This window comes from Scyliorhinus torazame, chromosome 7 (genome assembly GCF_047496885.1).
Source record: "Scyliorhinus torazame isolate Kashiwa2021f chromosome 7, sScyTor2.1, whole genome shotgun sequence".
Taxonomy (NCBI): Eukaryota; Metazoa; Chordata; class Chondrichthyes; order Carcharhiniformes; family Scyliorhinidae; genus Scyliorhinus; species Scyliorhinus torazame.
In genome coordinates, this window is record NC_092713.1 from 149,775,078 (window position 1) to 149,799,299 (window position 24,222).

Sequence of the window (24,222 nt, forward strand, 5' to 3'; positions counted from 1 at the left end):
AGCCCCGAGTCGCCACATTCCGGTGCTTGTTCGGGTACACAAACGGAGAATTCAGAATATCCAAATTACCTAACAGCACGTCTTTCGGAACTTGTGGGAGGAAACCGGAGCACCCGGAGGAAACCCACGCAGACACAGGGAGAATATGCAGACTTCACACAGACAGTGACCCAAAACGGGATCAAACATGGGACCCTGGAGCTAACCACTGTGCTACAGTGCCACACATTCTGGCTCACTTTCAACTCTTTTGCAGATCAATAGCTTCACTAAGCTGGTACTTCCCCTTGTGTTTCTTCGAATTCCATTCTTCTGGCTGCACCGAGCTACAAATGGCTCCCAGGGCTTCTCTGAGCCTGAACCATCTCCAACACAGAACCTTTGACCTTCCGTCTCCTTCTCAGCTCCTCTCTGAAGCCTAACTGCACTGAACAGCTCCCAGGGATCATTGTAGAGCTGCAAATCACACATGGTGCAAACTGAAAAATTGGTTTTACATCGGCTTGAACTTTCCAGGGGATCCTCTGTTGGTGCCTGCCATGGCAGATCGGGAAACCCACTGGAGGCTGGTGCAAGACTTATTGCATACAACTAATGGGATGCAGGTGAAGGTCCAACCGGAACCTTCCACCCACATCCAGGGGCTGGTTTAGCACACTGGGCTAAATCGCTGGTTTTTAAAGCAGACCAAGGCAGGCCAGCAGCACGGTTCGATTCCCGTGCCAGCCTCCCCGAACAGGCGACGGAATGTGGCGACTAGGGGCTTTTCACAGTAACTTCATTTGAAGCCTACTTGTGACAATAAGTGATTTTCATTTCATTTCATCCGATTCTCCGCGATGCTGGCAGGAAAACGCATTGTCCAGAACATATCTATAACAATGTGGCATTGGGACACATTGATGTTGGGACTCATCTGGACAATGCCTGGGTCTGCCTCGGGATTGCTGGATGGAGGCCAACAGCAACCCTGGAGCCTGGAATACCACACCAGTGGATGGGGTGAGAATCTACATGTGGATCTTCCAGATTCAGTGTCTTTCTTCCAGCCTCAGACTATTCCTGAAGATCCATCTTCTTTCCCAGGAGGAGAATCTTCCGGTCTCAAAAGTACTCTCGCAGATCCACCTTCATTTTCAGGAGGTCCATCTTCTGTCTTCGATAGAGGGGTCAGTGAGGGGCCACCTGGTTGCATAAACTAATGAGGTCGGAGCTGGAAGAGTTTTCCCATCTGACTCCACAGCGGGATACATTCCATGTTCCTGCCCCTGCCACAAAACTTAGGGCGCGATCCAACTAATTGGAAACAAAGTCCCATACAATGCATGTTTAGCCGTATGTTTCCCAGCGCTCGCAGCGGCGAGAAACACATGGCTGTACAACGTGACTTGCATTGTTTAAGGGGCCTTAGCGGGGCCCATATAGCACATAGCCCGTACAATGAGGAGCTCTGCTCACCGTAACTCCCCAGCATAGCGAGAGATCAGGACGCCATTTTTAAATTGTGCCCTGATCTCTGAGGCCCTCGAACTGACCCTCGACCCATCCCAGCCTGAACGCACTACGAGAGGAAAATTCCGCCAATTGTACCAGTATTGGGGGAAGGGAATATTTAAGGTAGTGGAAGAGGCATCAGCGAAGCCATCTGCTTTGCCCTCCAGTGTTTTTGGAGCTGTACTCAGTTGAGCAAGTGGAGAGTATTCCATCACACTTCTGACTTGAGCCCTGCAGCTGGTGAAATGGCTTCAGGGAATCAGGAGGTGAGTCACTCACCACATCATATCCAAATTTTAGTCGGTTCATGTAGCCATAGTGTTTGTGTGGCTGGTCAAGTAAGCCTGGTAATTCCAGTTAGATAGCACAAGGCTTTATGAGCGGAGTCACAGTTCTCATGCAATAATGAACAGAATTAAGGATTGTATCTGACCCGGGCAGCACGGTGGCGCAGTGGGTTAGCCCTGTTGCCTCACGGAGCCGAGGTCCCAGGTTCGATCCTGGCTCTGGGTCACCGTCCGTGTGGAGTTTGCACATTCTCCCCGTGTCTGCGTGGGTTTCGCCCCCACAACCCAAAGATGTGCAGGGTAGGTGGATTGGCCACGCTAAATTGCCCCTTAATTGGAAAAAATGAATTGGGTACTCTAAATTTATTTTTAAAAAGGATTGTATCTGACCCAGAGTTGCGCAAGGATGCGTTGCAAGGCCATCTGCAATGTCCCCCATTGAAAGTCTGCAGCCTTCTACCAGCCATGCTGAGCCCAGTAGGAGAGCACTGCATTGGAGCACTAAGCCAGGCAAAGATATCCCCAAAACAGACATTGCTCTAAGGCAGAAGGGTAATTGGTTGAGTATTGTATGGTGTATTGGAATCGTTGTTGGATAAATTCAATATGGAATGCTTGTTCTGTGGTGTATTTTATTTCAAGAGGACATTGCGATGGTCAATAGCAAAGGGCTAGAAAGGAAGGGAAGTATTGAGCAATGTGGATCTGTGGATTCATTCCGGGGCCAGAGTCTGACAGTAAACTTCTTATATAACTGCTGCCTTGTGGCAACATGCCTCAAAAGCACAGTGTTAATTTTCACATGTACACTGATGACAACCAGCACTGTCTCACCACCATGTCTCTTGACTCTTGCAATGATGCTAAATTATCAGCCTGCTAATCAGCCATCTATCATAGAATTTACAGTGCAGAAGGAGGCCATTCGGCCCATCGAGTCTGCACCGGCTCTTGGAAAGAGCACCCTACCCAAGGTCAACACCTCAACCCTATCCCCATAACCCAGTAACCCCACCCAACACTAAGGGCAATTTTGGACACTAAGGGCAATTTATCATGGCCAATCTACCTAACCTGCACATCTTTAGACTGTGGGAGGAAACCGGAGCACCCGGAGGAAACCCACGCACACACGGGGAGGATGTGCAGACTCCGCACAGACAGTGACCCAAGCCGGAATCGAACCTGGGACCCTGGAGCTGTGAAGCAATTGTGCTATCCACAATGCTACCGTGCTAGTACTTGATGAGCAGAAAACTTCCTCCAGTTAAATATTGGGAATATTGAAGCAATTACTTTTGTTCCCTCGTGAACAAAATCTCCATTCGTAAGCTACCAACTCCGTCCCTCACCCTGGGAACAGTCTGAGACTCAGGCAGTCTATTCACAAACTTGGTGTCACATTTGAGCCTGCGATGAGCTTCCAATCTCATATTTATGTTGTCACCAAGACCACCTATTTCCACCCGTAACCCCCCCACCAGCTCATCTACTGCTGAAACCTTCACTAGGCCTTTGTTACTTCTAGACACAAGTGTTCCAATACACTCCTGGCTGGTGTGTCTCATTCTACCTTCTGCAAACTTGAGGTCATTTAAAAGTCTGGTGCTTGCATCTTAACTCGCAGCAGGTCCCATTCCCCTGTGACCCCTGTGGTCACTGAACTACATAGGCTGCCAGTCAAGTAACTCTTGATGACAACATTTCCATGCTTGTTTCTTTGTAACCTCCTCCAGCCCCACAATCCTCCAAGATACCTAAGCTCCTTTAATTCTGGCCTCCTCATCCCCAATTTTAAATCGCTCCGGCATTGGTAGCTCGGCCTTCAGTTGCCCATATCACAAACTCTGGAATTCCCTTCGAACACCTCTCCTCTCTCTCGCTTTCCTCCTTTAAGACAAACTTACCTTTTCAGTCAATGTCTTATTAATTACATTGTTACAGTCCAGTGGCAATCACTGTGTTAAATGACAATTACATTGTTAAGGCAATTGCATTGTTGAGAAGGTGATGGGTGTTGCGGGTATATTTAGTTTAATTGGTTGTTCGTTTGACTCAAATGCAATATAAATGGGGACATTCCATGCCTGGTGGTTACCACAGGGGTTGGGTCACTTCATCCATCCCGATACTCCCATTTTAAGTTGATGTTTGTAAGTTTCCTTTTGTTTTTACTTTCTGTTGTAGTTTCGTTTCCCATTTAACATTGTTCATTTGACCGTTTGTAAATTTGTCCCTGTTTCTATTTGGTTAATTCAAAAGAGTATGAATGGGGTAGGTTGGAACACTGGGGGGACGCATTCATTAAAGGTGCTGTCAATTGTTGTTGAAATTGTGTCACCCGAGGCACTGTGCACGGAGACTAGTGCTTTGTTCTCACACTGCAACCTGAAATCAGGTAACTTCATTTAGAGCAGAGATTAACCATTGTTTGTGGCAGGAAGGGGCTAACTTTCTTCCGAATATATTTATGCAGAGGCAAATCACATTGAGATTTCAGTGCTCCCATGGGCCAGCACGGTGGCACAGTAGTTAGCACTACTTTGCTTCACAGTGCCAGGGACCCAGGTTTGATTCCGACCTCGGGTGACTGTCTGTGTGGAGTTTGCACATTCACCTGGTGTCCGAGTGGGTTTCCTCTGGGTGCTGCGTTTTCCTCCCACAGTCCAAAGATGTGGTGGTTAGGTGGGCTGGCCATGCTAAATTGCTCCTTAGTGTCCAAAGTTTAGGGGGGGTTACAGGGATAGGGTGGGCCACAATGGGGTACTCTTTCAAAAGGTCGATGCAGACTCGATGTAGGGATTCTATGAAAATCTCTCATTATTTTAAGCAAAGCTCTGCATGATTGTATCCTTGTACCTTGTAGTTTAGCTGGTGGATTGCAGGAGAAGATGCATTGCTTTCCATAGGTGGTACCCTCAGGGCAGAAAAAGCTGGCATGGTAAACATGTGACTGGTCTGGAAATCCACAGTTGATGGGGTCGCAGGTCACAGTTCGGTCCCAGTTTCCGTACTTGCAAATAAGGGAAACTTCTCTCTGAAAGACCCAAAGTCAAAACAAATTTTAATTGTTATGTTCAATCACATTTATCGGAAACATCAGTGCAGAATGTTCTGGAATTTTTTAAAAAATCTAATAATCCAAAATTATGTTTTCAAAAGAGCCTGGAGAGGACTAATAATTCTTGAGCAAGTTATGAGAATAACTGCTCAAACCAATTCTTCCTATCTTAACTCCTTTCGAATGAGCTGAGCCAATATTTGGTTGCTCTCCTGATTAAAAATACAGTTAGTCAATTCAATGGGAACATTGCAGATTCAATCCTGTCGGGAAAAATAACAAGGGAGTGCAACTGGCTAATTTAGGACAATATCGATTGCACATCTTATCCTGTACAGTTGCTCAAGTGGCTTCGAGTGGATTCAAACTGAGGGGCCCATTGATTATTTAATTCTGCTCATCACTGGCTTTCTGACCCTCCCAATCTGCTGCCATAACATACAATTTCTATAGTTTATATTTTATTAATTCATGGGATGAGTGCATCACAGGCTGTGACAGCAATTGTTGCCCATCCTTAATCGCCCTTGAACTGAGTGGCTTGTTAGGACATTTCAGAGGACTTTTTTTTGAAAAATACTTCTATTCAAATATTCAACATTTTTACAACAAATAAACAGAACCCCAACAGCACCTCCACCGCCCCCCCCCCCCCCCCACCCCCCACCTATCCATTTTGCCTTGAATGAAATGACCCCACCCCTCTCTACAGCCTTCATCACCTCCCAGACCACCGTGGGAGAGATGTCCCCATTCTGGTTAAGCCCCACATACTCTTCATTCACCTTCCCCGTTGTAGCTGAAACTTTTGGATCTGCCGTCAAACTCACATCTAGCCTCCACACCGGCCTCTGGGCTGGACCCTTCTCCACCCAGTGCGGAGCATGGTCCAATATCACGATCGCCAAATACTCTGCCTTCTTTAGCCCAGCTAGCCGCGCATTCCCCACCACGAAAATGTTTATCCTTGAGTACACCTTCTGCACTGCCGAAAGGAACGCATACTCCCTATCCCGTCGATGTAAAAATCTCCCCATCCCTCCTCTACCCCCTCCTCCTCCACCTCCTCTCTCCCCCCCTCCTGGCTAACCCAGCCCTTCCTCAGCTTCATCTGGTCCTTTACCCTTAGATGGGTCTCCTGTCACACAGGGTTTTTTAAACTCAGGTCGAGGGTCATGGAGCGATCGGTCGTTGCAATCCCGACCGCGGGGAGAAGTTCCCAACTGCCGCGACCGGCTTTTAAGAATGCCGTCCGCAGACAGTCCCCGATTGGTTGTGGCGTTTGAGGGGGCAGGTGGCGCGAGGCTGGACAGTGCGCTGATCACCGCGCGCAGAGCAGTGGGGGCGGGGAGACACTTCAAAGGCATTTAAAGACTAAGCATGGAGAGTTTGAGGACAAACCTCTTGATTTTTTTCAAAGCATGCAGCAAGAACTTAAGTCCTCAGCTGAAGTCCTCAGTAGAAATGTAACATTGAATGACGAAGCAAGTGAGATCATGAGGACCAAGCAGGCTCACCTGCCGCATTAAAAGTAAGCAGTAATGGTGTGTCGCGAAGGTCGGCCAGCGTGTTTCGTGAATGTCAGCCGGCATGTCTCGCGAACATCGGCCAGCATGGGTCCCGAAGGTCCACCAGTTGGTAAAAATAGGTCCCGAGAAAAAAAGTTTGAAAAACAATGCTCTAACAACACCACATTCACTTTCACGTTCTTCAAATGTGCGAAAACTCAACCTCTCTTCATCAGTCCACCTAACCCTCACACATTCCACGTCACCACTCTGACCAGGGGTGTCTCACCCCTCTGCCCTTCCTACCCACCATGACCATCCTTCCAGGTCCTGCCTGGAAGCCATGTCCCAGCCCTGGCCCGAGTCACTGTCACCCAGTATCATCCACATGCCCCCATTATTCGCACTTGCCTGGCCCATTAAAACCTGCCCAAACAGGTTCCAATGACCGCGGCCTCTCTCCCAACTCGATCTCAATCATTAGCCAACATTACGTTTGCTAGCGGGCGGCTCCTGCCAGAATCCCACATCGAAAAACACACCAGCTCCCAAACCCCCCATACCTCTCCTCCAAACTCCCAACAACCTAAACCAAAACAAATCCACTCGAGCCCAAACATTTTTTACACATAACAGTTAACCATAACATCCAAAAAGGGAAAGAACAACATAAAGGGAAAACCCAATCAAAGACCGTCAAAACTGAGTCAGTCCCAAGCCTTCTGCCTTCACAAATACCTCTGCCTCGAAGTAATAAGACATCCTACACTACTCCCCACACACACTCATCCCAGCCAACAAGGGGCGGGTTTAGCACAGTGGGCTAAACAGTTGACTTGTAAAGCAGAACAAGGCCAGCAGCGCGGGTTCAATTCCCGTACCAGCCTCCCTGAACAGGCGCCGGAATGTGGCAACTATGGGGCTTTTCACAGTAACTTCACTAAAGCCTACTTGTGACAGTAAGCGATATTCATTTAATTAATAGTCCCTGCTGTTATGTGTGATCGTTAGCTTCGGCGAGTAGACCACACCAAACCACATGTTGCATTTATGCAACGCCGCCTTAGCCCGACCGAAGGCCGCCCGTCCCCTCGCGAGCTCCGTCATTAGATCCTCATATATACGTAGACCGTTGCCATCCAACTCCATCTTCCGCTTCTGCTGCGCCAACCTCAGCATCTTCTCTTTCACCTGAAAATTGTGAAAGCAGGTGATCACTGCTCCCAGCGGCTCATTCGTTCTCGGTTTTGGTCGGAGCGACTGGTGGTCCCTGTCCAGTTCGTAGGGGGAGGGTTCCTCCCCCTCCTCTATCAGCTTTGTTAGCATCTTGGTGAATTATTCCGTAGGCCTCCAGCCTCCACCCCCTCAGACATACCCACGATCCTCAGGTTCTGCATTCATGACCTATTCTCCAGGTCCTCAACCTTGGCTCTCAGCCCTCCGTTGAACTCTGCCACCTTCCGCAGCACCTCACCCATGCTTTCTCCACCACCTTAATTTTCTCTCCTTGCTCCTGCACCACTTCGAAGTCTTCACCAGCTCCTCGCTCATCACGGCAAGGGTCACCCTCCGACTCTGTAAGCAAGGCCATAATCTCCGTTCGTTGCCTTTCAAAATGTTTTGAGAACGCCCGCTCAAACTCCCCGGCTATCACTTCAGCCATCTTTCCCACCTTTACAGCTGCGGCCCCACCCAACAAGATCTCTCCCGCCATCTTTTCTCCTGCTGCATTCCTCACCACATTCGACGTGGGGCTGGATTCTCTGCCCCGCCGCGCCACATTTCTGTTTCACCCTGTCGGTGGGATGCTCTGTTACGCCGGCTGGTCGATGGAGTTTCCCATTGTGGGGCAGCCCCACGCCGTCGGGTAACCCCCGGGCTGCCAGCAAAATGGAGCATCTCACTGGTGGTGACTCCAGCCCGTGGACTTTCGCTCACTCCCTTTTTACCTGGGTTCTTTTTCCCAGTTTTCTGACATTCTTGCGATGCCTCAGACCTTCCCACAACTTCTCGCATAAGAATTTTCCCCATAACCTGGATTTAAAGAGCCTAAGACCGACAACTCTGGCAGGAGCCACCAAACATGTGACCTCCACCAATATACTGCAACCAGAGGTCCTTTCAGAGCTAACCAACCACTCCCCCCCCCCCCCCCCCCATTGTTCTGGATCTGGAGTTACATGCAGGCCAGATCAGGTAAGGACACAGGTTTACTTCCCTAAAGGGAGGAATTAGTGAACCAGATGGGTTCAACAATTGACAACGGTTTCACGGTCAACTTTTAATTCCAGATATTTATTGAATTCAAATTTCACCATCTGCCATGGTGGGATTCGTATCTGGGTCCCTCGGGCATTACCCTGGGTTTCTGCATTGCTAATCCAGTGACAATACCACCGAGCCACGGCCTCCCTTTCTTTCTTTGTTAAGAGAGAGATTTACAAAATGGAAGTGTGTGTAGGTCAATTGCAGAGTCGCTGGGTTGTAATACCGGTCTATTCTCATTGCAGAAAATCACCATGTACCATTGGTAGCATCCTCCAATTTCCCTCTCACCTGTTGTGCATCAAACAATGGTGTTGCGATGTCTGAATCAATATATCACAGGAAGGCAAGCAGAGATAAACAACAAAGGAATATGAGTAGGCCATTTGGCCCTTGATCCTAATTCACCATCTTTGCACATTCTCCTAGTGTCTGCATGGGTTTCCTCTGAGTGCTTTGGTTTCCTCCCACAGTCCAAAGATGTGCAGTTTAGGTGTATTGGCCATGATCACTGCATGTGGTTACGGGGGTAGGTTAGTGGAGTGGACCTAGGTAGAGTGCTCTTTCGGAGAGTCAGTGCAGACTTTATGGGCTGAATGGCCTCCTTCTGCACTGTCGGGATTCTGTGGCTGATCTATATCTCAAACCTATTGAGTCTCCTTGGTTACAAAGCCCTAATACCTTTGTTGAACAAAAACGTATCAATCTCAATTTTGATTTCTCCCACTGACCTGCTCTCAACAGCTTTTTGGGATGAAGTTTTCAGATAAACTGTATCCTACGTGGCACCACCCCTGAAGGCCCAAGCTCTAATTTTAGATTTATGTCCCCTTATTCTGGCTCTCTTATCAGAGAAATGGTTCCCTCTATCATCTCAATCGCTTTAACCAGTTTAAATAACTCAACTGCGTCACTCTTTAGTCTTCTATATTCAAGGAATGCAGGTTGAGTCTCTGTAAATAGTGTTTATAATTTAATCCTATTACCTTGGAGTTGTTCTGTTGAATTTGCCAATATATCAATTGATAGAGAACTGTAATGGTACAGAGGTGCCTGAGAGTGGATGTTCACAGATTCTTAAAGTGGTGCCCTGCTTAGTTGGCTGAGAAAACATACAAAATACTTTCCTTTATTAACTTTAAATACTTGCCATGAAGGGAATGCATTGGAGATTCGTCAGACTAATTGCTGGGTCTGTCCCGTGAAGAGAAATTGAGGAAACTTTATTCTTTAGAGTTTAGAACAATGAGAGATGATATCATTGATACTTGCGGGCTAGACATGGTAGATGCAGAAAGGGTGTATCCCCCGGTTGGGGGGCTGTAGTACCAGAGGACACAGTCTCAGAATTCGGGACAAGCCATTTAGGATTGAAAGGAGGAGAAATTTCTTCACTCAGAAGGTGGTGAACGTTTGGAATTCTCTACTCCAGAGGGCTGTGGAAGCTCAGTCATTGAACTTGTTCATAACAGAGAATGATGGATTTCTAGATACTAATGGCATCAAGGGATTTTTTAAAAATCATCTTTATTGTCACAAGTAGGCTTACATTAACACTGCAATGAAGTTACTGTGAAAAGCCCCTAGTCGCCACATTCCGGCGCCTGTTTGGGTACACTGAGGGAGAATTCAGAATGTCCAAATTACCTAACAGCACGTCTTTCGGGACTTGTGGGAGGAAACCGGAGCACCCGGAGGAAACCCACGTAGACATAGGTAGAAAGTGCAGTCTCCCCACAGACCGTGACCCAAGTCGGGAATCGAACCTGGGGCCCAGGCAAGGAGAAGCAACAGTGCTAACCACTGTGCTACCGTGTCGACCTTAATGGGGATAGTGTGGGAAAATTGCATCGAGGTAGATGATCAACCATGATCTAATTGAATGTTGGAACAGGCTTGAGGGGCTGAATGGCATACTCCTGCTCCTATGCACCAGTGCCACAGAATTGAAGAGCAGAGGGGCCATGCTAGAACACAATCACATTTTCTTCCAAGACAGTGTATCAACAATCTTTCTTCCCAAGGACAATCCCACAATGGAACAAGCTGACGAAGGAAATAGTCACAGCTCCATCACTGGAAATCTTCAAGACCTATCTTTAGATTATTTCCATTTAAAAGGTTTTCATTATCAGAATGACCACATCAGCAGGTCATGCCTGGTTTAGCTAGTACTACCCATATAAATGTTGGTGGAATATGGATGTTAGTCTGTGATGCCGACACAGACTAAAGCAGAAGAAATAAAACTGTGTAAAACATAAATTAGGCCACAGATAGAGTACAATGCACAATATTACAGGGAAAATGTGATCACACCAGACAGAGCAGATTTACAAGAATGTTGCCAGGAATGAAGAATTTTAGCTATGTGGCAAGATTGGATGCGTTGGAGTTAAGGTAGATTAAGTTGAGGTATATAAAATTATGAGGGGCCTAGAGTAGCCAGTTTCCCTTTGGTCAATAGCCAAGGGCCATGGATTCCAAGTCGGTGACAGAAGAACAAGAGGGGAATTGAGGAGAAATATTTTAACTCAGAGTAGGAATGTCAGGATAGATAGGATGGATGCGTGGCTCGAGAGATGGTGCAGGAGGGAGGGATTCAAATTCCTGGGACACTGGAACCGGTTCTGGGGGAGGTGGGACCAGTACAAACCCGACGGTCTGCACCTGGGCAGGACTGGAACCGATGTCCTAGTGTTTGCTAGAGCTGTTGGGGAGAGTTTCAACTCATGCGGCAGGGGGATGGGAACCGATGCAGGAAGTTGGAAGGTAGTAAAACAGGGAAAGAAACAAAAGGCAGTAAGGGGGAAAGTGTAAGGCAGAAAAGCCATAGTCAAGAATAAAAAGGGCGACCGTACAAGGTACAGTGACTGAGGGGAGCTCAGTGAATAGGACCAGGAATACTAAAAGGAATAAAACTGGAAGTAAAAACATTAATGGTAAGCGATGCGGCAGGTTGTTACATGAAGATATGGGTTCAACGACAAGGAAAATTAGAAGAAAAGTTAAGAGGAAATATAATTTAGGAGAGGTTACTGATCAAGGTGTAAAGATTCAGAACAGAGGTAAAAAAAAAACATAAGTGTACTTTACCTGAATGCCCGTAGTATTCGGAATAAGGTAAGTGATTTGATGGCGCAAATCATCGTGAATGACTATGATTTAGTGGCCATTACTGAAACATGGTTAAAGGATGGTCACGACTGGGAGTTAAATATCCGAGTGTATCAAACTATTCGGAAGGACAGAGTGGATGTTAAGGGAGGTGGTGTAGCTCTGTTAATTAAGGATGACATCCGGAGCAATAGTAAGGGATGACATCGGTGCTATGGAGGATAAGGTTGAATCCATTTGGGTGGAAATCAGGAATAGTAAGGCGAAAAAGTCACTGATAGGAGTAGTCTATAGGCCACCAAATAGTAATATTATGGTGGGGCAGGCAATAAACAAAGAAATAACTGATGCATGTAGAAATGGTACAGCAGTTATCATGGGGGATTTTAATCTACATGTCGATTGGTTTAACCAGGTCGGTCAAGGCAGCCTTGAGGAGGAGTTTATAGAATGTATCCACGATAGTTTCCTGGAACAGTATGTAATGGAACCTACGAGGGAACAAGCAGTCCTAGATCTGGTCCTGTGTAATGAGACAGGATTGATTCAGGATCTCATAGTTAGGGATCCTCTCGGAAGGAGCGATCACAATATGGTGGAATTTAAAATACAGATGGAGGGTGAGAAGGTAAAATCAAACACTGGTGTTTTGTGCTTAAACAAAGGAGATTACAATGGGATGAGAGAAGAACTAGCTAAGGTAGACAGGGAGCAAAGACTTTATGGTGAAACAGTTGAGGTACAGTGGAGAACCTTCCAAGCAATTTTTCACAGTGCTCAGCAAAGGTTTATACCAACAAAAAGGAAGGACGGTAGAAGGTAGAAGGAGGGAAAATCGACCGTGGATATCTAAGGAAATAAGGGAGAGTATCAAATTGAAGGAAAAAGCAAAGATTAGTGGGAGACTAGAGGACTGGGAAATCTTTAGGGGGCAACAGAAAGCTACTAAAAAAGCTAGAGGCCGAAGGGCCTGTACTGCGCTGTATTGTTCTATGTTCTATGTTAAACTTGCTCAGAATATAAAAACAGACAGTAAAAGTTTCTACAAATATATAAAACAAAAAAGAGTGGCTAAGGTAAATACTGGTCCTTTAGAGGATGAGAAGGGAGATTTAATAATGGGGGATGAGGAAATGGCTGAGGAACTGAACAGGTTTTTTGGGTCGGCCTTCACAGTGGAAGACACAAATAACATGCCAGTGACTGATGGAAATGAGGCTATGACAGGTGAGGACCTTGAGAGGATTGTTATCACTAAGGAGGTAGTGATGGGCAAGCTAATGGGGCTAAAGGTAGACAAGTCTCCTGGCCCTGATGGAATGCATCCCAGAGTGCTAAAAGAGATGGCTAGGGAAATTGCAAATGCACTAGTGATAATTTACCAAAATTCACTAGACCCTGGGGTGGTCCCAGTGAATTGGAAATTAGCAAACGTGACACCACTGTTTAAAAAAGGAGGTCGTCAGAAAGCGGGTAATTATAGGCCAATGAGCTTAACTTCGGTAGTAGGGAAGATGCTGGAATCTGTCATCAAGGAAGAAATAGCGAGGCATCTGGATGGAAATTGTCCCATTGGGCAGATGCAGCATGGGTTCATAAAGGGCAGGTCATACCTGACTAATTCAGTGGAATTTTTTGAGGACATTACCAGTGCGGTAGATAACGGGGAGCCAATGGATGTGGTATATCTGGATTCCAGAAAGCCTCTGACAAGGTGCCACACAAAAGGTTGCTGCATAAGATAAAGATGCATGGCATTAGGGGGAAAGTAGTAGCATGGATAGAGGATTGGTTAATTAATAGAAGGCAAAGAGTGGGGATTAATGAGTGTTTCTCTGGTTGGCAATCAGTAGCTAGTGGTGTCCCTCAGGGATCAGTGTTGGGCCCCACAATTGTTCACAATTTACATAGATGATTTGGAGTTGGGGACCCAAGGGCAATGTGTCCAAGTTTGCAGATGACACTAAGATGAGTGGTAAAGCAAAAAGTGCAGAGGATACTGGAAGTCTGCAGAGGGATTTGGATAGGTTAAGTGAATGGGCTTGGGTCTGGCAGATGGAATACAATGTTGACAAATGTGAGGTAATCCATTTTGGTAGGAATAACAGCAAAAGGGATTATTATTTAAATGATAAAATATTAAAACATGCTGCTGTGCAGAGAGACCTGTGTGTGCTAGTGCATGAGTCGCAAAAAGTTGGTTTTCAGGTGCAACAGGTGATTAAGAAGGCAAATGGAATTTTGTCCTTCATTGCTAGAGGGATGGAGTTTAAGACTAGGGAGGTTATGCTGCAATTGTATAAGGTGTTAGTGAGGCCACACCTGGAGTAGTGTGTTCAGTTTTGGTCTCCTTACTTGAGAAAGGACGTACTGGCACTGGAGGGTGTGCAGAGGAGATTCACTAGGTTAATCCCAGAGCTGAAGGGGTTGGATTACGAGGAGAGGTTGAGTAGACTGGGACTGTACTCATTGGAATTTAGAAGGATGAGGGGGGGATCTTATAGAAACATGTAAAATTATGAAGGGAATAGATAGGATAGATGCGGGCAGGTTGTTTCCACTGGTGGGTGAAAGCAGAACTAGGGGACATAGCCTCAAAATAAGGGGAAGTAGATTTAGGACTGAGTTTAGGAGGAACTTTTTCACCCAAAGGGTTGTGAATCTATGGAATTCCTTGCCCAGTGAAGCAGTAGAGGCTCCTTCATTAAATGTTTTTAAGATAAAGATAGATAGTTTTTTGAAGAATAAAGGGATTAAGGGTTATGGTGTTCGGGCCGGAAAGTGGAGCTGAGTCCACAAAAGATCAGCCATGATCTCATTGAATGGTGGAGCAGGCTCGAGGGGCCAGAAGGCCTACTCCTGCTCCTAGTGCTTATGTAATTATGTTCTTTTGCTCTTATGTTAGTGGGAGTATGGAACTCGCAACATGTAAGAGTGGTAAAGGCAGGTACCTTCATTGCATTTTAAAAAGCACCAGGATATGCACTTGAAATACATTGGCCTGCATGGCTAGATCATAGAATAGAATCAACAGTGCAGATGGAGACCATTTGGTCAATCGAGCCTGCACCGGCCTTGGAAAGAGCACCCTACTTAAGCCCACGCCTCCACCCTATCCCCGTAACCCAGTAACCCGACCCAACCTTTTGGATACTAAGGGGCAATTTAGCATGGCCAATCCACCTAATCCGCACATCTTTGGACTGTGGGTGGAAACCGGAGCACCAGGAGGAAACCCACGCAGACACGGGGAGAAAGTGCAAACTCCACACAGACAGTCACCCGAGGCCAGAATTGAACCTGTGACCCTGGAGCTGTGAGGCAGCAGTGCTAACCACAGTGCCACTGTGCCGCCTTAACTATGAACCAAGGGCTGGAAAGTAGGATTACATTGGATAGCTCGGTTTCAATCAGTCGTTGGGCTCTATGGTCTCCTACTAGGCCACAGGGTCTTAAGATTCTATCCTTCCTAAGGTGCAGTGTACAAACTTGTCACAGTGGTCTAAATGGGTTTGAACCAGATGTTTTTATAACTGGGACACATCTCCCACACCTTTTTGTACCCACCCGCATTGAGATGAAGGCTCACACATCTTATCAATGTGTCAAATTATTTTTGCAGTTGTCCAGTAACATTTACTTGTGTAAAATTCCAATAGCCACCAGCTATTCCTATCAACTCTAAACTGCCAATGGGCTACAGATCTCCTATCCACTCGAAAGTTCCTATAGGCTACAGTTCTTCCTATCTAATCTCATTGTGTAGGAACAAATCTTTCACTGGACCCCATACTTCTTCACATTGAATCATATTGTACAGAATTCCCAAAACAATATTAAATATCCCACCATGGCTATGTTAAACTTTTCATTTAGTAAGAATAATGCATTGTCAAATTCTAAACACACTGGGAAAAAAAAAATTCTTCTTTTGATGGATTTGAGAACCCGTTTTTCAATCTCCAGCTCATAGGAAGACTGATCCAAACTAAATTTCTTGGCAATGACATGTACATTTATCACGGTTCAGCGCATTCACTTCAAACTATTAGTTGCTCATTGCCATTTCTGGCATTTCAGCCTTTTATCAGATTGATAACTTCAAAACACAAAGGAATTGTTTTCCCCATTGTGGATCCCAGATACAGAGCCAATACCTGAAATGAAAAGAAGAATGAAAACCAGATTAAAGGGCTTGTCTAAAAGCCAGTAGACCATATCAGGGAAAGAAGTCTGAAATAAAATGGAGACTGTCACAGTTCTGAGGTCTTAAGAAAGAATTAGTCCCAGGAGAAGATTACACAATGTTCTTCAACTTATCTGTAGCTTGGATCAATGTATTTATTTTTTAACATCATTTTCCTTTATTACACACTTTATCCGTCCACTTGTCATAGAATCATACAGAAAGGTGCAGAAGGAGGCCATTTGGCTCATCATGTCTGCACTGACCCTTGGATGGAGCACCCTACCTAGGCCCACGCCCCGACCCTATCCTCATAACCCAGTAACCCCACCCAAATTCCTGGGCACCAAGGGGTAATTTAGCATGTCCAATCCACCTAACCTGCACTTCTTTGGACTGTGGGAGGAAACGAGAGCACCCGGAGGAAACTCACGCAGACATGGGGAGAAAGTTCAAACTCTACACAGACAAAGACCCGAGGCCGGAATTGAACCCGGATCCCTGGTGCTGTGAGGCAGTAGTGCTAACCACTGTGCCATCGTGCCACCCAACCTGTCTTCTGCCATCAGATGTATTAGTTCCATTTTTATATCAATTCTTCCCGAGGTTGACTGAGGAATATTCCCTGAACTTTGCCCACTGGACAGAGCGCATAATGGTTTAGATAACAATTCTATTTCAAATTTAGAAGAATTGCGAAATTATCAATGATATGCCAAATACTGGATATATATGGTTTGTGTTTTGCAGCATCTTTTCTACAGCTATTCAAAGAACTTTTTACTGATCCCAGTCCGATTGATCAGACTTATCAGGAATCGGTTTTCACCAAGGTTGAAGGCATTATTGTTCAAGAACAATGGTCTTGCTACTAGCTTTGCAGGTCAGTTAACGGGTAGTGAAAGATGCCCCTAACAACTTCCACATGGTCCAGCAGGCGACTAGCTGTCAATGCGCATCTAGGGCGGGATTCTTCGACCCCCCGCCGGGTCGTAGAATCGCCGGGGGCTGGCATGAATCCCGCCCCTGCCGGTTGCCGAATTCTCCGGCACTGGATATTCGGCGGGGGTGGGAATTGCGCCGTGCCGGTTGGCGGGCCCCCCCCGGCGGTTCTCCGGCCCGCGATGGGCCGACGTCCCGCTGCTGGAATACCTGTCCCACTGGCGAGAATCAAACCACCTCTCTTACCAGCGGGACAAGGCGGCGCGGGCAGGCTCTGGAGTCCTGGGGGGGGGAGGTGCAGGGAGATCTGGCCCCGGGGGGTGCCCCCACGGTGGCCTGGTCCGCAATCAGGGCCCACCGATCCACGAGTGGGCCTGTGCCGTGGGGGCACTCTTTTCCTTCCGCCTTCGCCATGGTCTCCACTATGGCGGAGGCGGAAGAGACCCCTTCCACTGCGCATGCGTGGGGATGCCGTGAGCAGCCGCTGACGCTCCCGCGCACGCGCCGCACGGCAATGTCATTTCTGCGCCAGCTGGCGGGGCACCAAAGGCCTTTCCCGCCAGCTGGCAGGGCGGAAAACAGTCCGGCGCGGGCCTAGCCCCTCAAGGTGAGGGCCCGGCCTCCCAAGATGCGGAGAATTCCGCACCTTTGGGGTGGCGCGATGCCGGACCGATTCGCGCCGTTTCTGGCGCCGGTCGGCGGACATCACGCCGATTGCGGAGAATCCCGCCCCAGGTGTCTCCATTCACTGAACAAAGGACAAGAATGGTAGGAATAAAAACATTCCATTTTAGCAATTGTTTGCTGGTGCATCAGCAAAATCAAAGGATCTCTACATTAGTAGACCACTCAAGAACTCATTAGACAACCACAGCTCAAGAAATAGTAGCAAATAGTAGCATTAGCTTTCAGCAGTGGAACTTGAAGCTCAACTGCAGTACAATCATTCTACGTCCTTAAGACTAGAAGAAGCAGACAAGCTACCAGTAATAAGAAATTCCCTTTCATGGTGCTTTTACCATATTTATTAGATGTTTCTCTGTGAAGGTTACATATCAAGATCTCAGAGCTTCACTTGCGGACACCATCTCAGGATAGATTAGGAAATCTGTCTAGTCCTCCCATTTAAGGAGGCTAAAACAGCATTCAGTACTTCGATCCAGCAGCATGCAATTGTAGCATTCAGCAAAGTTGGAGACATCCCAGATGGAACCATTCCAAAATAAGATCATAGGAACCAGGTGCCAGATTGTCCAGGGGTTAGTGTACCCTGCCAACATATTCCTCCCCAAATGCATTTTCAGCTGGCATTTTCCAGTGTTTGAAGAAAGATCAAAGAAAGAGTTTATTTAAGGACAATGGAGTTTTGTAAACCAATATGCCAGACTATTGAGCTCCGTCCAATACGACCCGCTATCTGATAATCTACCCAAAGCAATGGGAATGGAGGCAAATAGATCCAAAGAAATCACACTTGCCCCATCACAGAAACAGATGGTTCGCCGACACAATGTGGACTTTCTTGCAAAGAATGAAGTCCTCAGAAAATCCAGTGAAAATGAAAAAAATGAAAATGAAAATGATTTTTTTTTTTCATTTTGTGGCATATCAGAGACTAGTAAGGTCATCTGAAAGCTTAAGGTGTGATATTGCTGGACACAGTAATGAAGCTTGTCAGTGTACAGATCAACTCATTGGCCGGGATTTCCACCCCCCCCCCCCCCCCCGCCAACATTCCACCATGGTAGGTTTTCCACTGACGAAGGCGACTCATCATTGGCCACCAGCACCAGCAGGATCTTCCAGTCCTGCTAATTTCAATGGCCATTTGCGTTGCTTGCCTGTCCCGCCACTAGGGAATAATGGGCAGTGGGGGGGCTGGGGGTCGTCTTCAGCAGAACCAGAAGTTCCCTCTGGCAGTAAGGTTGGCTTTTGAATGGCCTATTATAGGCATGCGCTCAACTGAAAATGTCAGGAATGCCGGATCCAATCAACAAAAGAGAGATTGGAACCTTATCAGGACAAACTTTCCCCCACAAGAAAAGAGAGGAATCCACCTTTCTGCTCCATGTAATACCAAAGGACTCCAACTCTATTAATAATAATAATCTTGCTTAGTGGCACAAGTAGGCTCACATTAACACTGCAATGAAGTTACTGTGAAAATCCCCTAGTCGTCACACTCCGACGCCTTTTCGGGTACACAGAGGGAGAATTCAGAATGTTGGATCTTGTGGGAGGAAACCGGAGCACCCGGAGGAAACCCACGCAGACACGGGGAGAACGTGCAGACTCCACACAGACAGTGACCCTAACTACACTTCAAAAAGTGCATCATTGCTGGGAGGCAATTTTCTGACAGCGTGAGCAGAATTGAAAAGGAAACAAGCTCTGCTAATGCATGTATCCTCTTCCTTTTTGGTACTTGGGTGAAAGGACAGAGATAGTGCAGTAAATAAGGGCCAAGATTACATAAACATAGAACTGTACAGCACAGTACAGGCCCTTCGGCCCACGATGTTGTGCCGAACTAGTCTGAAACAAAGATCAAATCAACCTACTCCCAATTATTCTAGTGCACTCCACATGCCTGTCCAATATCCGCTTGAAAGTTCCTAAAGTGTCCGACTCCACTACCATAGCTGGGAGTGCGTTCCACGCCCCAACCACTCTCTGAGTAAAGCACCTACCTCTGACATCCCTCCTATATCTTCCACCATGAACCTTATAGTTATGCCCCCTTGTAACAGCTACATCCACCCGAGGAAAAAGTTGCTGAACGTCCACTCGATCTATTCCTCTCATCATCTTATACACCTCAATTAAGTCACCTCTCATCCTCCTTCGCTCCAATGAGAAAACCCCTAACTCCCTCAACCTTTCTTCATAAGACCTACCCTCCAATCCAAGCAGCATCCTGGTAAATCGCCTTTGCACCCTTTCCAATGCTTCCACATCCTTCCTATAATGAGGTGACCAGAACTGCACACAATACTCCAAATGTGGTCCAACCAAGGTCTTGTACAGTTGCAGCATAACCTCACGGCTCTTAAACTCAATCCCCCTGTTAATAAATGCGAACATACTATAGGCTTCTTCACGGCTCTATCCATTTGGGTGGCAATTTTCAGAGATCTATGGACATGAACTCCGAGGTCTCTCTGCTCCTCCACATTCTTCAGAACCCTGCCATTAACCCTGTAATCCGCATTCAAATCTGTCCTACCAAAATGAATCACCTAACACTTATCAGGGTTAAACTCCATCTGCCACTTTTCAGCCCAGCTCTGCATCCTGTCAATGTCTCTTTGCAGCCTACAACAGCCCTCCACATTATCCACTATTCCACCAATCTTGGTGTCATCAGCAAATTTACTAACCCAACCTTCAACTCCATCAGCCAAGTCATTGATAAAAATCACAAAAAGCAGAGGAGCCAGCACTGATCCCTGTGGTACACCGCTGATGACGGGGCTCCAGGATGAAAATTTACCATCTACCACCACCCTCTGTCTTCTATGTGATAGCCAGTTACTGATCCAATCGGCCAAATTTCCCTCTATGCCATGCCTCCTTTCTTTCTGCATGAGCCGACCATGGGGCACCTTATCAAACGCCTTACTAAAATCCATGCATACAACATCAACTGCTCTACCTTCATCTATGTACTTAGTTACCTCCTCAAAGAATACAATCAAACTTATGAGGCAAGACTTACCCCTCACAAATCTGTGCTGACTATCCTGGATAAGCCATATCTTTCCAAATGATCATAAATCCTACCCCTAAGGACCCTTTCCAATAATTTACCTATGACCGAAGTGAGACTAACCGGCCTATAATTCCCAGGGTTATACCTATTCCCTTTCTTGAACAAGGGGACAACATTCGCCTCTCTCCAGTCTTCTGGCACTATTCCTGTAGACAGTGAGGACATAAAGATCAAAGCCAAAGGCTCTGCAATCTCATCCCTCACCTCCCAAAGAATCCTAAGATATATCCCATCAGGCCCAGGGGACTTATCTATCTTCATTAATCCTCTGTGACAATTGCTCACTGGATGCAACAATCTTAGTTTTCAGATCTGATCTCCTGGCTAGACACCTAAACCACTATCCTTCAGCAAGAGAGAACCTGACTCAGAGAACCTGACCTAATGGAAAATTTGGTCACCTGGACTATCCAAGCCATAACTATTCATCAAAAAAGTTCAATGTCCAGATTGAGAGCAATAATTAACTGAGACTACTGGGGCACCCAGAAAACCTGGAACCTGTACTATGGCTTTTTAAAAATTCTTTCCTTGGGATGTGGGCATTGTTGGCAAGGCCAGCATTTGTTGTCCATCCTTAAATACACTTGCATCGAGTGCCTTGCCAGAACCATTTCAGAGGACAGTTATGAGTCAACCACATTGCGATGGATCTGGAATCGCATATAGGTAAGGATGGCAGATTTCAGATTTAAAGGGCATTCATTAGTGAACCAGATGGGCCTTTACTACAATGAACAATAGTTCCAGGTTTATTAATTGAAGTTAAATTCCACCAGATGCCATGGTAGGATTTGAACTCTTGTCCCCAGAGCATTGGCCTGGGCCTCTGAATAACTGGTCCAATGACATTGCCACTATGCCACCATGTCCCCTTATGTAATTAGTTCAAAGCACTGATAATAGTCTAAATTAATCTGTGTTATAAATTGATCCACTCCCCTGATCTATCCCCATAACCACATGCATTGATCATGGTCACTCCACCTAACCTGCATAATCTTTCGACTGTGGGAGGCAACAGAGCACCCGGAGGAAACACACACACACATGGGGAGAAAGTTCAAACCCCACACAGACAACCACCCAAGGCTGGAATTGAACCCGGCGCTTTGAGGCAGCAGTGTTAACCACTGTGCCGCCATGCCACATGTAAGTGAAAGTTATTTTTTGTATTCCATGTTCAAAATCCTGGCTGAAAATTGTTATAGAGTAATTACGGCTCAGAAGGAAGCCATTCAGCCCATCAATACCATGCCATTTCTCTGCAGAGCAATCCAGTCAGTCCCATTTTACCACTATATCTCCATCCAGTTTCCTTTCAGAATCATTTATCATTCCTGCTTCCATATGGGCAGTGAGTTCCAGGTCATTACCAATCTCTGCGTAAAAATGTGAATTCAAAGTTCTTTCTCACACCATTCCGAGCTTAAATTCTTAGATCTGTGACCCCCTGGTCCTTGTACCCATTAATGGGAACATCTCTTCTTCATCTAAACTGGCCATAATCTTATACATCTGTACCAAATCTCCCCTCAATCTCCTTTGCACAAAGGAGAACTATTTCAGCTTCTTAAACCTAACTTTGCAGCCAAAATTCTTTGTCAGTAGGGCAATTCTGGTAAATCTCCTCTGCATCCTATCTGAGGCTACAAAACAGGGGCAACGCATCTGTGGACAGTGTACAGTGAACCATCAGTGACCTGGGTGGCAAGCCAGCTTAATGGGCATCATGCTACTTTACTGAAGCCTGGGCTAAGAATCAGTGTGTTGAATTGGACTTGGCAGCTTAGACCATTAAGATAGTTGGCATGGTGTGAGCTGCCTTCTACAAGTCCTTTTACAGCATTGTAATACCATAAGACTTGGGATAGAACATAGACCATAGAAAAATACAGCACAGAACAGGCCCTTTGGCCCACGATGTTGTGCCGAACCTTTGTCCTAGATTAATCATAGATTATCATTGAATTTACAGTGCAGAAGGAGGCCATTCGGCCCATTGAGTCTGCACCGGCTCTTGGAAAGAGCACCCTACCCATAGTCAACACCTCCACCCAACACTAAGGGCAATTTTGGACACTAAGGCCAATTTATCATGGCCAATCCACCTAACCTGCACATCTTTGGACTGTGGGAGGAAACCGGAGCACCCGGAGGAAACCCACTCACACACTGGGAGGATGTGCAGACTCCACACAGACAGTGACCCAAGCCGGAATCGAACCTGGGACCCTGGAGCTGTGAAGCAATTGTGCTATCCACAATGCCACCATGCTGCCCTTAAGAACAAATAAATCTACACTATATAATTTTACCGTAATCCATGTACCTATCCAATAGCTGCTTGAAGGTCCCTAATGGTTCCGACTCAACTACTTCCACAGGCAGTGCATTCCATGCCCCCACTACTCTCTGGGTAAAGAACCTACCTCTGACATCCCCCCTATATCTTCCACCATTCACCTTAAATTTATATCCCCTTGTAATGGTTTGTTACACCTGGGGAAAAAGTCTCTGACTGTCTACTCTATCTATTCCCCTGATCATCTTATCATGCTGAAGGGCATTACCAATAGATGCTCTAGAATGTGTACACTCATTTATGCAAGGGATCGCTGCCTACCATAATTTGGTTCGATTTAAATAGCTGGGCCCACTGATTTGATATTCCTTCAGGTTCCACCCCTCAGAATGGCATTTTATCCCAAATTTAAGGTCACATTGTCTTCCTCCATTTCTTAACAACCACATCATGATTCCTTTTAACAGAGATTAAAGAACACATACCTGAAGAGGATCAAGCTGTTTGCCACACATAGTCTTCAAACACAATCCTTTTGCACAGGTGACATGGCATTCCACTTGCACATTGCTGCCCACAGTGCAGTTTACAGTCGCGTGCTTCACTAACAATGTTTCACACTGGTCTTGACCATAGGAACATCGCACACAGCTGTAACAGAGGTGAGGTGTAAGGATTAATAGAAAATCCAAGCTGAGAATTTGCAGGGTGGATTATTGCTACCTGGTTCATTCGGTGAATGGTGGAGCCTGCTGATTGAACCTGGCTAGAGGCAAAGGAAATAAGTTGTTTACTGGTTTGGAGGACTAGTGAAAGCAAATTGCTCAACACTTTGCTGGTGTTGGCCTCAAATTTGTTATCCAAAAGGTTAAATGGAAAGATGGTGTTAAGCTGCATGCTGACTGACGATAAACTGGAGTCTCCACTAATTGATTCAGATCAGATAGGAAGCCACTCACTTCTGGCAAATTATATTTGTTTAAGCTATTGGCTGAAGAAAAGGATGAATTTGTTGAATTCTGTATCAGTTTGCATTTTAAACATTGAGTCTGCGGCAAAGTCTTAGATACTGGGCTTTGATTTTTGGATCCAAGTTTTAAATCCAACCCAGGCTGAAAGGATGACAGCCTCCCTCTATCTGATGCTGTAAGGGTCCATATAGTGTGGGCGGCTCGGTAGCATAGTGGTTAGCACAGTTGCTTCACAGCTCCAGGGTCCCAGGTTCGATTCCCGGCTGGGTCACTGTGTGCGGAGTCTGCACGTTCTCCCTGTGTCTGCGTGGGTT

The 24,222-nt window shown here is 46.3% G+C and overlaps 1 protein-coding gene across 1 annotated transcript in view; it reads right to left on the reverse strand.

Annotated features, from left to right (window-relative positions):
• pappa2 (pappalysin 2) overlaps positions 1-24,222 on the reverse strand; it is a 726,002-nt gene that overhangs the window by 234,827 nt on the left and 466,953 nt on the right. Inside the window, exons 14-15 of the mRNA XM_072511622.1 lie at positions 23,423-23,588; positions 4,641-4,818 (exon numbers count right to left, since the gene is read on the reverse strand). Of these exons, the coding sequence (XP_072367723.1) occupies positions 4,641-4,818; positions 23,423-23,588 (344 nt within the window). The remainder of the gene's footprint in view (positions 1-4,640; positions 4,819-23,422; positions 23,589-24,222) is intronic.